Source organism: Hyla sarda, chromosome 6, assembly GCF_029499605.1.
Source record: "Hyla sarda isolate aHylSar1 chromosome 6, aHylSar1.hap1, whole genome shotgun sequence".
NCBI classification, from domain to species: domain Eukaryota; kingdom Metazoa; phylum Chordata; class Amphibia; order Anura; family Hylidae; genus Hyla; species Hyla sarda.
This window is the reverse complement of record NC_079194.1, coordinates 84,550,311-84,564,767: the sequence shown is the minus strand read 5'-3', so window position 1 is coordinate 84,564,767 and position 14,457 is coordinate 84,550,311. Positions and strand designations below refer to the sequence as shown.

Here is a 14,457-nt window from a genome sequence, read left to right as displayed (position 1 = left end):
CACGGGGGGCAATAATGACTCTGATGCCAAGTTACGGACAACGGTAGCTTTACTGAGGTTAGACAGATGGTAAAGTCTATACAGTTCAGCCAGGACCCAAGGAGGTGACCAGTGACTTCAAAGACCTTAAGGGCTTGCTGGGACTTGTTGTAGAGGTTTATAATTTTGTGCAGGCCACATTGACTAGACAGATGACTGTGACTTGACTGACTTGTGACTGACAAGACTGTGACTGTGGCTTACTTGCTGGTTTGTAGCTTGTGGCTGCAGACTGGACTTGAGGCCTCCTATGACACTGGACAAACATTAGGCACGACTTGACTGGACCTTATCAGGAAGCAAGAGAGAGAGCAGAGGCTCCACCCTGGGCTTTTATGGGGGAGGCTCTGGGGGTCCCATTGGTCACCCTTAAGTCACCTGGTCAATGATACCTCCTGGGTAACAATCACATGACAAGTCACATGGTAAACAGTCTTAAAGTGACAACTCTTTCTTCACACATTACACAGTATAATACATAATAAACATATTTACATGGGGGACAGAGGCAAGGGGGCCCAGGGGACACTGAAGGGAGGCTGCCTGACAGGACAGCAAGGGTACAGGGTAAAAACCTCCCGCACTGGGCCACCACAGAACTTTTTTAGAAATGGCACCACTCTTGTCCATGTGGTTTGTCTGAAGTTGCAGCTCAGGTCCACTCACCTGGATGGACAAGCCCTTTAGATTATGGGGACACCAACCCCCGGGTGTCTTTTACTTCCTAGTTCCTTCAAATCCTTTTAAGACATTATTACACCAAAAGTACAGGAGCAATAGCTACTGATGAGTATTCACTTTATTGCTAAACATGACGTAAGGAACATCGTATTAGGGAAAGAGGAAACTTTAAAACCATACAATAGGCAGTTTGCTCCTGTTCTTTTGGTGTAATATTATTCTGATGGAGCTATACTGAAAATTGGGATATTTGAGACCCTAGGCACTATGACCATAATGTGAATTATTCTGAGACTATGGGGTTAGTGTGCTGTGTTGGTTTTCTGTGTCTAGTCTTCTAAGACATTGTCTAAGTCTTAAGTGACATTGTCTAAGTTTTTCCAGCACCAGAGAAGGTTGATTATATTAATATGTATTCACACCTATTACTAAAAAATATATTGCTAAGGGTTAAAACTTTTTTTTTATCTTTGTTCAGCGCTCCAATGCACCATGTGTCTATACTACTACTAAAAGGAATCAAGTAGCTTAGTGTTCAAGATTTTTACGATAGGCAGAGAGGGTGATAAGTATTATACCGGTGCATTTGCCAACATAGACATTAGGGAACGCTCAAGCTGCTCTCTACTTATTGGGTTGTCGGTGCATCCTGCCAGCATTGAATGGAACTGACAACCAATTTTTGACAATGTGTCTGACTAGCTGTTTTTACATCTGTACCCTGCTTTAGGCATATATATATATATATATATATATATATATATATGTTGTTATATTGGAAGAATAGGATGCTGATTTATACTGTACCATGGTGTACCTGTGCAGGGTCCATTGAGTTCATTAGTAGTGTAGTTTACTAGTTACTTGGTTCGGTCTCTTTTCTGGCATATACTGGTTTTTGGTGGATTCAATGAGTCCCACAAAAAAAAAAAAAAAAAACTAAACACTCAAAAATGGACCTAGCAAAGTCACCAAGTAGACTACATTTAGTCCATTAAACTCTTGGAGGGGCAAGCTGTGCATAACTAGCTTGCCCCCTGACTGGTGAGCAGTAAGAGGTTAAGAAATATACAGGCAAGGTTTTTAGCCCCCTCCCCCGCCTGTAAAACTTGCAAATGGCTACAGTGGTATGTCCCATGGGTGGGGGGGGGGAAGGAGTGCACCAATCAGGGGTTTAATAGTTTCCCGGGCTTTCAGAGGCCCTCCCCTGGGTATTTATAGCTGTGGTGCCTCCCTTCCCCCCTCAATCTGCCCAGGACCCGGAGTTTTGCCCTCCCTCCCTCCCTTTTTGTATCTTTGTTTATTGTAAGTCACAGCTTGGCGGTAAGAAGACGGTGAAAGCGGGGTCAACCCGGGGTAGACCTCCACACAGGACGGTGTGGCAGCACCTCTCGGGTTGGTAAGAAGCCAATCGGTGTCTTTGTTACAGTTAAATTGTTATTTATATAAGTAATTTTATAAATAAAGCTGTGGCCGATCCCCACCCACGGAAAAGTTAAATTGTTGTTGTGTCAGTTATTATTTAAGTATTTATTGTAGTAAGGGGGAGGGGTAGTTATAGCCTGCTAGGAGCTAATTGGGTCTCAACAGTCATGAACCCTGCACGGGTATGCCATATTATATGCTGGCATACTAATCTTTAGGTATCCTGATATATCCCCTGAACATAGGGTACTTTTCAGATGTGAACATTGATGTAAGGCTCTGTTCACATTGCCTTAGAGCACATGTCAAACACAGCCTGTGGGCCACATCTGGCCTGCCATGTCATTTTTTGTGACCCGCACGGACCTTATAGGACAAAAAAAAAGACATGCCAATGCCTGCTTCTTGTGCTCCCTCTGCCCCCTCTGCCAAGTGCTAGCTGCATCCTCTACATCTTCTGAGTTTGTTTCACCGTAGATGCAATGGACGCAGCTAGTGCTTGGCAGAGGAGGGAGGACCAAGGACAGGGTACAGGTGTAAAGGATGCGGGGGGGGGGGGGGGGGGGGAGCAGCCATCTGTACCTCACAGGCCTTCTTCTTAGACAGGAGCAGTATATACATCTTCTTGGACAGGAGTGGAATATACATCTTCTTGGGCAGGAGTAGTTTATACATCTTCTTGGACAGAAGCAGTATATGGGGGGCAGTGTGGGGGTCCTAATTACTACACGGGGGCAGCATGTGGGTCCTAACTACTACATGGGGGCAGTGTGAGGGACCTAACTACTATATGGTAAACTATATGGTAAAATTACAAACAGCCCTTTGAAGGCAACCATCAGGGTCTATTCACATGACAGAATTTCGGTTGAGGAATTCCTCCTCAAATGAAAGCCCAATACACTTCTATAGGAGTCCACACTCCCATTCACACTTTTGCAGAATTTCCGCTTGGATTCCGCACCAATTCTGCACCAATTCAGCACAGAATCCACACAAGTGGAAGCGGAATTGGGGCGGATGAGCGGAAAGTCTGTGAATTGACCCTAGGTATTCTCGTGTAAAAATTCTGCAGAGGAATTTCCTTTTTTTTTCCGCATGGTATTTGCAAGAAATTCCGCGCAAATTACGCTCAAGTTCCGTGCGAATTTCGCACAAATTCCATGGGAAAGCGATTCCGAGTGGAAACATTTTTACCATCGACTTCAATGGAATTCTGCTCGCGTATTCCGCAAGAAGAATGAACATGATCCTCTAGCGGATCAGAATTCTGCAGCGAAATTCCGCGAGCGGAATTTACGCAGTGTGAACAGTGCAGAGTAAAATACATTGAAGTCAATGGCAAAAACAGATATTAATTATTTCTGAGCGGAGAATTCAAGAGGAATTACTCGAGTAAATTCCTCTTGAATTACTCAGTGGGAATGCTAAGGCTGATGTGACCCTTGGCGTAAATGAGTTTGACACCTCTGTCTTAGAGCCTTCCATCAGAGGTATATGTTGGATTTTTTTGTCATATCCTTCTGATGGCAGTATCTGGCATACATCTCTTCTGGATTCCCATGTTAAATGGTAACTTTCATTAAAACAAATGTTTGCTATTTCACTCCTTATCGTAAATAAAAAATATTTCTAATATACTTTGTTTAAAAAAAAAAGAAGTTTTCTATGTTTTATTTGTGCTTGAAAAAGCTCAAGAGCACATTTCCCCCATCTCATACACAGACTTTGGACTGGAGCCCAAACACAGGAAGTGCAGCCTAGAGTGCTGAGGGGGGGGAGTGTCCAACCAACAGCATATGGCAGTTAAGTGTGAGAGGAGCTATGATTGGATGAGGCTGGACACACCCCCTCAGCACTCCAGACTGCACTTCCTGTGTTTGGACCTCGGTCCAAAGTCTGTGTATAAGATTGGGGGAAATGTGCTCTTGAGCTTTTTTAAGCACAAATAAAACATAGAAAACGTCATTTAAAAAAAAAAAAAGTATATAAGAAATATTTTTTATTTACCATAAAGAGTGCAATAGCAAAAATTTTGTTTTAATGAGAGTTACCCTTTAAGTAATGTATACCATGTAATATGTTATTCTATAGAGCTTGAGTGAAAAAAAAAATTTAAAATGCTCAAACACAGATCCCTACATAATACAGGCATACAGCAAAATAAAGAGGCCTAATGGATACCAAAAGGGCTCTCTTTTGATATCCAAAAACACTTTCAGAGGTGACAGTGTTATATATATATATATATATATATATATATATATATATATATATATATATATACACACTGTATTCAGCAAGAGTGATGTAAACCTCTATCACTATAATGCAGTGGTCTCCAAACTCTGGCCCTCCAGATGTTGCAAAACTACAGCTCCCAGCATGCCCGGACAGCCAACGGCTGTCCGGGCATGCTGGGAGTTGTAGTTTTGCAACATCTGGAGGGCCAGAGTTTGGAGACCTCTGCTATAATGCAAAAATGACATTGTACATAATCTTAATGAAGTGTCTTTCTATTGCCATCTAGTGATCCAAAGGTGTTATTACAGTCACGGTTATTTTTGTCTTACATTTGGGCAGCTTCCAGGCACCCGCATTTTGCAATGTGAGAGGAGGGAATACAAGGCTTATGTAATCTTACACACCCGAGACTTCTCTCAAGTATCAGCCATATATTTACTCTATTTACCTCAGGCAATGGATTCTATGTATTGTTTTTTATTATTATTATAAGAGTTTTGTATCTTTATGTTTTTGTTTTGTTTTTTTAGCATATTTTACATTGGTTTGCAGTTTTATAAAGGTAAATTATGAATATTTGTGTTCATTCTAACCCTCTGGGTTGGCTGGCATACCTATGTCAATTAGCTAGGGGGCGAATAGCAAAATCTTAATGGGTCCCTCTATGCCTGGGTCATTGATCGGCCCCAGCATTACAAACAACTAGTTCCAGTGCCAGTCCTCATCTGCCGGCCTGTGCCATAAAGAAATAATTGCTCTTTGTCTACGTTAGCGGTGTTACTGTAATATAAAGTGCTACAAATCTGGAAAAGTAGTCAAGGCCCTGGGATCCCAGGGATATGCTGGGCAAATTCTAGGTTATCACAGGGACAGGCAGCCCAACATACTAGTGTATAACAAAGGTTTGTTATACGCAGACAATATTTTTAGTATGTACAGTGGGGATCAAAATTTTGGGCACCCCAGGTCAAAATTTGTATTAATGTGCATAAAGAAGCCAAGGAAAGATAGAAAAATCTCCAAAAGGCATCACATTACAGATTAGACATTCTTATAATATGTCAACAAAAGTTAGATTTTATTTCCATCATTTACACTTTCAAAATAACAGAAAACAAAAAAATGGCGTCTGCAAAAGTTTGGGCACCCTGCAGAAGTTATAGCATGCACTGCCCCCTTTGCAAAGCTGAGACCTGCCAGTGTCATGGATTGTTCTCAATCATCATCTGGGAAGACCAGGTAAGGTCAATCTCAAAGGTTTTGAACAGCTCTCAGGATTCTGAGAAAAACAATTCAAAACCCATGTTTGACTGAACAATCCCTCCAGAAAGATCTGGCAAACACTGGAGTTGTGGTACACTATTCCACAATAAAGAGATACTTGTACAAATATGGTCTTCATGGAAGAGTCATCAGAAGAAAACCTCTTCTACGTCCTCACCACAAAAATCAGCGTTTGAACTTTGCAAATGAACATATAGACAAGCCTGATGCATTTTGGAAACAAGTTTTGTGGACCGATGAGGTTAAAATTTAACTTTTTGTCCGGAATGAGCAAAGGTACGTTTGGAGAAGAAGGGGAACAGAATTTAATGAAAAGAACCTCTGTCCAACTGTTCAGCATGGGGGTGGATCAATCATGCTTTGGGGTTATTTTGCAGCCAGTGGCACAGGGAACATCTCACGAGTAGAAGGAAAAATGGATTCAATAAAATTTCAGCAAATTTTGGATGCTAACTTGATGCCATCTGTGAAAAAGCTGAAGTTAAAGAGAGGATGGCTTCTACAAATGGATAATGATCCTAAACACACCTCGAAATCCATGGAGGATTACATCAAGAGGCATAAACTGAAGGTTTTGCCATGGCCTTCACAATCTCCTGACCTCGACATAATTGCAAAATCTATGGATAGACCTTAAAAGAGCAGTGTGTGACAGACAGCCCAGAAATCTCAAAGAACTGGAAGACTTTTGTAAGGAAGAATGGGCAAAGATACCTCAAACAAGAATTGAAAGACTCTTGTCTGGCTACAAAAAGCGTTTACAAGCTGTGATACTTGCCAAAGGGGGCAGTACAAGATATTAACTCTGCAGGGTGCCCAAACTTTTGCAGACGCCATTTTTTTGTTTTCTGTTATTTTGAAAGTGTAAATGATGGAAATAAAATCTAACTTTTGTTGACATATTATAAGAATGTCTAATCTGTAATTTGATGCCTTTTAGAGATTTTTCCATCTTTCCTTGGCTTCTTTATGCACATTAATACAAATGTTTACCTGGGGTGCCCAAACTTTTGATCCCCACTGAATCAATTCCAACACAATTTGTGATAAAGGAACTTTGGGCTGCTGTTGTGTTTGCAGATAAACCAGGGCTGAATTTGCCTACAAAACCCAGTAAGTCATTCCCTTTGGGTAAATTCACATGTTTTTTTTTTTCCTGTCAGAAAAATATGTCATGAATCTGCAGGTTTTATTTTGCATTTATGTATATAATGGGATGAAGGGATAAAATCTATCTCCAGGCAAATGTTTTTTTTACCGATTTACAAATTAGCATATGAACAATTTGAGCCATAGTCTATAGTTATGGATTACAGCAGAGCTTTCCAAACTTTTCATCTTGGTGACACCCTTTTTAGACGTACATAGTTTGGTGACATGCCCCTCACCATACCGCCAATTGTACATATCAAGTTGCGCATCCTACGATGCACAGTGGGATACCAATATCCAGTACCAGCATTACAAATGTGGCTTCTATCCCCCTGTGCCATTTCATCACACCCCCTTTCATTGCTCCCTGTGCCATTTAATCCCCCCTCCCCCTTTATTACCCTCTGTACCATTTTATCCCCCACTTCATCGTCCCCTGTGCCATTTCATTCCCCCTCTTTATCCCCTTGTGCTACTTCATTCCCCATCCCATACCCACCCCCCCATCCCCCCTGTGCTATTTTATTTCCCCTCATCATCCCGTGCCACTTACCGTATTTTTCGTCCTATAGGACGCACCGGCGTATAAGACGCACCCAATTTTTAGGGGCAAAATCTTAAAAAATAAAGATTTTGAACCCAATAGTGGTCTTCAACCTGCGGTCCTCCAGATGTTGCAAAACTTCAACTCCCAGCATGCTGGGAGTTGTAGTTTTACAACATCTGTAGGTCCGCAGATTGAAGACCACTGCAGGAGGAGGTAATACTCATGTGTCCCCGCCGCTCCGGACCCGTCACCGCTGCCCTGGATGTCGCTCCATCGCTGTCACCGTGTCCCCGTCGTTCCGGAACGTCTCTGCTGCCGGCCGGGTATCCTCGCTCTCCGTCGCCGCCGACGTACGTACGCGACGACGTGATGACGAGGAAGGAGAGCGCCGGCATACAGGGGATCCCGGCATGGAGCAGACACCAAGGAGGCAGGTAAGGTCCCTCCCGGTGTCCTGTAAGCACTAACCCGGCTATTCAGTCGGGCTGTTCGGGACCGCCGCGGTGAAATCGCGGCGGTCCAGAACAGCCCGACTGAGCAGCCGGGTTAGTGTCACTTTCCCTTCAGACGCGGCGGTCAGCTTTGATCGCCGCGTCTGAAGGGTTAATACAGGGCATCACCGCGATCGATGATGTCCTGTATTAGCCGCGGGTCCCGGCCGTTGATGGCCGCAGGGACCGCCGCGATAGGGGTGTATTCGCCGAATAAGACGCACCGACTTTTTCCCCCCAGTTTTGGGGAAGAAAAAGTGCGTCTTATACGGCGAAAAATACGGTAATTCTCTCCCTTGATCGCCCTGTGCCATTTCATCCCCCCCCCTTCATCACCCCATGTGCCTCATTATTCCCCCCGATCCTCTCCTGTGGCATTTCATCCCCCACTTCATCACCCCATGTGCCTCATTATTCCCCCCGATCCTCTCCTGTTCCATTTCATCCCCCCCTTCATCACCCATGTGCTTCATTATTTCCCCCCGATCCTCTCCTGTGCCATTTCATCCCCCACTTCATCACCCCATGTGCCTCATGATTCCCCCCCCTGATCCTCTCCTGTGCAATTTCATCCCCCCTCTTGACCACCTCAGTGCCACATCATTACCCCCCTCTCGATCCTCGCGGTGCCATTGCATTCTCACCTGGCCTGTGTCTCTTGGTGCACTACAGCAGGCCCAGGGGAGGCTGATAAGTGGCGTCCTCTTGTGTGGCTCCAAGGAGCAACCTAGTGCATTATCCCCTGATTAGACAGTAGTATAAGGTGGAGGGCAGATATGCTCACTGAGGTTGGTTATGGTAGGAGCACAATATCTATTATGGCATGAAACACAGGGGTGGGTCATCGGCCCTGGAGCACCTGATTTCCTCAGGATCTCAGCAAGCAATAATGGTACATGGAACAGAAAAAGATCTCCTATAAACAACTAGGCAATGCAGTGCAGAGCAAGGGCCCTTTAGGGTAGGGTCCCATATGCTTTATTTGCGTTGTATTTGCTGCTGCATATTTTCCTACCAAACTAAGTCGATTGGTAGCAAAATCAGCTGCAAAAAATATGTGGTAGCCATGTGGTGTTAGTAAGAATACCTTATCTCTTCGTGACGCCAGGGCACCATTATCCTATACACGGGCCGAGGTTGGGGACAGCTTCTCCTGGGCCAGACACAGGGAGTAAAGGAACACACCGATGTCAGGTTATGGATTCTTTATTGAGCTGGGTGCAGATGGTAATACGCGCACAGCTGGCTTTAGGTGAGCGTGTACAGCGCTACCCCATGGGAGCCCTGTTGCCTTGCTGGGACTTGTGGTGCATACACCAAACAGATTAATACTGACTTGTGAGATGGAAAGATGAATCCTGGTAGGTAGGGTCCTGTCAAGGTACTGAAGCCTTTTTCCGCCGGGGCATGAATTTCCACCGTGCGAGTAATCCTTGCAGGATGACAAGTTGAGATTAGATTTCATCTAGGCCTCTCCTCAGAGCACACAGCACCCACACCTGAACCAGACTGTAGCTCAGCTTACACTGTTCTGAGACAACTCCTCCCCCCCTACACTACATAGGGGAGACATTAGCGATTCCCATTGGCAGGCAGGGTCACATGAGATTCACTGCTCTCACTTAAGGTTACAGTAACATAGAAAACATATATATGGTATGTGTTAGGCTGCATTCACACTTCGTTTTTAACCTTACGGGTGCCGGATGCGGCTGGGGGAGGGGCAAACCTCTCCCGTACCCCAGCCGGACCAGGGCTGAAATCCTTTTTGTCCCGTGTACGGTTTTGTGACCGGACCTAAAACCGTAGTATACTACGTTTTTTAGGTCCGGTCAGGAAACCGCATCACATGTCACTACCATGTCACAGGGGTCGGAATTGCGGAATTCCGCACGTAGAATTTCCACAGCAGAAAGTCTGCAAATGGGACACAGTGGAAATTCTGCTTGTGAATTTCACAGAAGTAAATCCGCAAACAGAATTTCAGCTGTGGGAAACATACTGTCGATGCGCTATGGGTAACCCTACACTAAAAGCAGCAGCAGTGCCCTTGAAATGATGGAAATGTTTCCATTTAAAGGGGTACTCCACTGGCCAGCATTCGGAACATTTAGTTCTGAACCCTGTGTGCTCGCTGCGGAGGTCGGACATGCCCCCTCGTGACATCAGGCCATACCCCCTCAATGCAAGTCTATGGGAGGGGATGTGGTGGCCGACACACCCCTTCCCATAGACTTGCACTGAGGGGGTGTGACTTGATGTCACAAGGGGGTGTGGCCGACCCCCACAGCACGCACACAGCATTCGGAACTAAATGTTCTGAACACTGGCCAGTGGAGTACCCCTTTAAGAGGTTCCAGTAAAACTGCCTGTGTCAAACTGCATTGACTATTGTTAAAAATAATTAAAAAGGGAATATCCCATTAAATGTAACCATTTCCATTTCACTTTATTGCCTTTCTCTTTTATTAGGGGCTGTTATTTGTTCTATTGATTATGTTGAGTTTATTCATCATCACGTAGTTACTTTGTAATCTTTCACTGTTCCTTTATTGCGGCTTGTTCTCTTATAATTAACTATCTCTCCTGATTTCATCTTTCATTGAGGGAGCTTAAAATGGATCAATGTAGCGCATTAATAGCAATATAAAACTGGGAGAAGATTGGATTTATACTTGTGATATTCATTACATGGGGAAAACGGGACATTTTTTATATTTTACATTTACACTTTTTTTTTCACAGAAACAACTGTCCTCATCTCCAGAAAACAGTGTGATCAGCAGCAGCCTATTGTTCCTAGAGAAGGGGAAGACGTGGAACAAAATGTGGGCATATATCCCAAAAAGTGAGCCTCTTGTTCTCCATCTCCAGGTTTGCAGTCAGGTAAAGTCCACTTATTTATCTTATTAGTGATCGGTGTAGGTGAAAATGTGTCAATGGCCCTGGTGATAGATTATAAACAATGTGGGTACAAGAGACTTTTTGAGGGTAGGGTCACACATACAGCATCTGCAACGTATTTCATGCTGCGAGCAGACACCCAGAGCTACCCGGCCACACCTGTTTGTGCAGTAAGGTTTGGAGGCAGGATAGCACTTCGGCGCACATTTGCAGATGCGGTTTGTTTGACCTCACCCTAAAGGGGTTTTCAGATTGAAAAACATTTTTTTGTCAGAAGGCAGGGGTTTAAAGGGGGAAATTAAAACAAACAAACAAACAAAAAACAAAAAACAAAAAAACTATACTCATTTCTCCTGCCTGATGTCCCATACATTCTGCATGGGATGCTGCAGCCAATCACTGGCCTCAGTGATCATATGCACTTTGTGATTGGCTGCAGTGGTCTTGTGCAGAATGCATGGGGTGCTACCGCTGGGGAGTCCAGAGTGGGGTAGATTTTTTTTACATTTTTTTTTTCATTTACAGTCACTGAAACATAGGCACAAAAGTACATAATTATTTTTATAAATAATAGAGTCCATAAATTAACAACTGTGCCATAAATACTGGTAAATTTCAGCAGGTAGGAGTGTATGGGGGTACCGACTTGTCTCTTGGTTTGGCATGCCATAGTATTTAGGGCGTTGGGACTCGAAACATAGGCTTTTTTAACTTTGTGTGATGTTTAAATGGATATATATATAATTTTTTTTTCATTTAATAAAAAAAAATACACATAACAGTACTAATACAGTCGGGCAAAAAAGTATTTAGTCAGCCACCAATTGTGCAAGTTCTCCCACTTAAAAAGATGAGAGAGGCCTGTAATTTTCATCATATGTATACCTAAACTATGAAAGACATAATGAGGAAAAACAATCCATAAAATCACATTCTGATTTTTAAAGAATTTATTTGCAAATTATGTTGGAAAATAAGTATCTGGTCACCTACAAACAAGCAAGATTTCTGGCTCTCACAGACCTGTAACTACTTCTATGAGTCTCCTCTGTCCTCCACTCATTACCTATATTAATAGCACCTGTTTGAACTTATCAGTATAAAAAAACACCTGTCCACAACCTCAAACAGTCACACTCCAAACTCCACCAAGACCAAAGAGCTGTCGAAGGACACCAGAAACAAAATTGTAGACATGGACCAGGCTGGAAAGACTGAATCTGCAATAGGCAAGCAGCTTGATGTGAAGAAATCAACTGTGGGAGCAATTATTAGAAAATGGAAAACGGACAAGACCACTGTTTAGCTTCCTTGATCTGGGGCTCCACACAAGATCTCACACCATGGTGTCAAAATGATCACAAGAACAGTGAGCAAAAACAACACGGGGGGACATAGTGAATGACCTGCAGAGATCTGGGACCAAAATAACAAAGGCTACCATTAGTAACACACTACGCTGCCAGGGACTGAAATCATGCAGTGTCAGATGTTTTTCCCTGCTTAAGCCAGTACATGTCCGGGCCCATCTGAAGTTTGCTAGAGAGCATTTGGATGATCCAAAAGAGGATTGGGAGAATGGCATATGGTCAGATGAAACCAAAGTAGAACTTTTTGGTAAAAACTTAACTCGTCATGTTTGGAGGAGAAAGAATGCTGGGTTGCATCCAAAGAGCACCATACCTACTGACAAACACACCGCCCGGGTAACGAAGGAGTGGCTTTGTTAAGAAGCATTTCAAGGTCCTGGAATGGCCTAGCCAGTCTCCAGATCTCAACCCCATAGACAACCTTTGGAGGGAGTCGAAAGTCTGTGTTGCCCAGAGACAGCCCCAAAACATCACTGCTCTAGAGGAAATCTGCATGGAGGAATACCAGCAACAGTGTGTGAAAACCTTGTGAAGACTTGCAGAAAATGCTTGACCTCTGTCATTGCCAACAAAGGGTATATAACAAAGTATTGAGATGAACTTTTGTTATTGACCAAATCCTTATTTTTCACCATAATTTGTAAATAAATTCTTTAACCTCTTGGGGCCGCAGGGCGTATGCATACGCCCTGCATCCCCAATCCTTAGGGACTCAGGGCATACCTGTACGCCTGTGGGAATTCCGGTCCCCACTGCTCGCCGGCGGGAACCGGATCGGAATGCCTGCTGAGATTGCTGATTTGCGACGATTCAGGGTCAATCGGGTCCCCGGAGACCTGGAAAAAAAGGGTTATATGTGCCACCTCACAATCGTCCTTTACTGGCTGATGAATCAGGACTTCTGCTGTGGGAGTGTCCCACAGCAGTCTGGGAGTTGTAGTTCTGCAACAGCCGGAGGTTCCCCCCCCCCCCCCATATGTGAATGTACAAGGCACATTCATTCGGGCGGGGGTTTACAGTGAGTTTCTCGCTGCAAGTTTGAGATGCAGCAAATTTTCCGCTGCACCTAAAACTCCCAGCAGGAGACTCGCTGTAAACCCCTGCCTGTGTGAATGTACCCTAATAACACTACACTACACAACACAAAATATAAAGTAAAACACTACATATGCATATGTAGAAAAATGTCTGGTACGGCATTGTTTCTAAAATGGAGCCTCAATCTGTTGCAAAACAACAACTCCCAATATTGCCGGACAGCCATTGACTGTTCAGACATGCTGGGAAGGAAAAAAGAAAGGAAACAAAGGGGGCGCTATCTAAGTGCCGTAAATGGTGGTAATCGCAAAGGATGAAAATTTGCGCATACAGGAATTATGGAGCCAAATTAAAGTGTGTGTTAACACACTCACCTTCTGGTGTTGTGCAAGCTCAGGCACAACACTGATGTGGGCTTTCTGAGTGCATGCACTCTAGACGTTCTCCTCTGGGCTGCCAAGCATCTATCCCGATACTCCGTGGTGTCGGTCTGGTGGATAGTGGTGTGGATACTGGATGACCTCGGCAAGGTGCTTCCATTTCGGCAAGGTGCGCCCATTTCTTAATACTCCTCCTTACAATACATTGCTCCCGTATCTTCCTCCTTCCTCAACCCCCACCTGGGTGGGAGCTGAACCATCTACGCATCCGGAGGCGCCCCAGAGAAGCATCGCCGTTTTCACCAGGACTGGACAAGCACCTTGCCGAGGTCATCCAGTATCCACACCACTATCAGACATGCTGGGAGTTTTACAACAGCTGGAGGCACCCTGTTTGGGAAACACTGCTGTATGGTAATTTTGGTATCGGAGGCAAGTGTAATTCTTGCATCCTGGTCCATCCCTATGCAAATCCCCAATTTAGACCTCAAATGTGCATGGCACTCTCTCATTCCGGAGCCCTCTCGTATTTCAAGGGCAACAGTTTAGTGCCACATATGGGGTATTTCCGTACTCAGGAGAAATTGCCTAACAAATTTTGTGGGCTTTTTCTCCTTTTACCCCTTATGAAAAGGTAAAGTTGGGGTCTACACCAGCATGTTATTGTAAAAAAAAAAAAATGTTTACACTAACATGCTGGTGATGGCCCATACTTTTCATTTTCACAAGAGGTAAAAGGAAAAAAAAAAGCCCAAACTTTGTAACGCAATTTCTCCTGAGTACGAAAATACCATTATCTGGACGTAAAATGCTCTGCTGGCGCACAACAGGGCTGAGGAGTGAGAATGCACTATGTACATTTGAAGCCTAAATTGGTGATTTGCACAGGGGTGGCTGATTTT

General features: G+C 44.1%; 1 protein-coding gene across 3 annotated transcripts in view; it reads left to right on the top strand.

Moving 5' to 3' along the window:
* The window catches only part of FGD3 (FYVE, RhoGEF and PH domain containing 3), a 319,018-nt gene that overhangs the window by 291,116 nt on the left and 13,445 nt on the right, over window positions 1–14,457 (top strand). For all 3 annotated transcript variants that reach the window (XM_056524347.1, XM_056524349.1, XM_056524348.1), the window contains one exon: window positions 10,609–10,749. In XM_056524347.1, coding sequence (XP_056380322.1) covers window positions 10,609–10,749 — 141 coding nt within the window. The remainder of the gene's footprint in view (window positions 1–10,608; window positions 10,750–14,457) is intronic.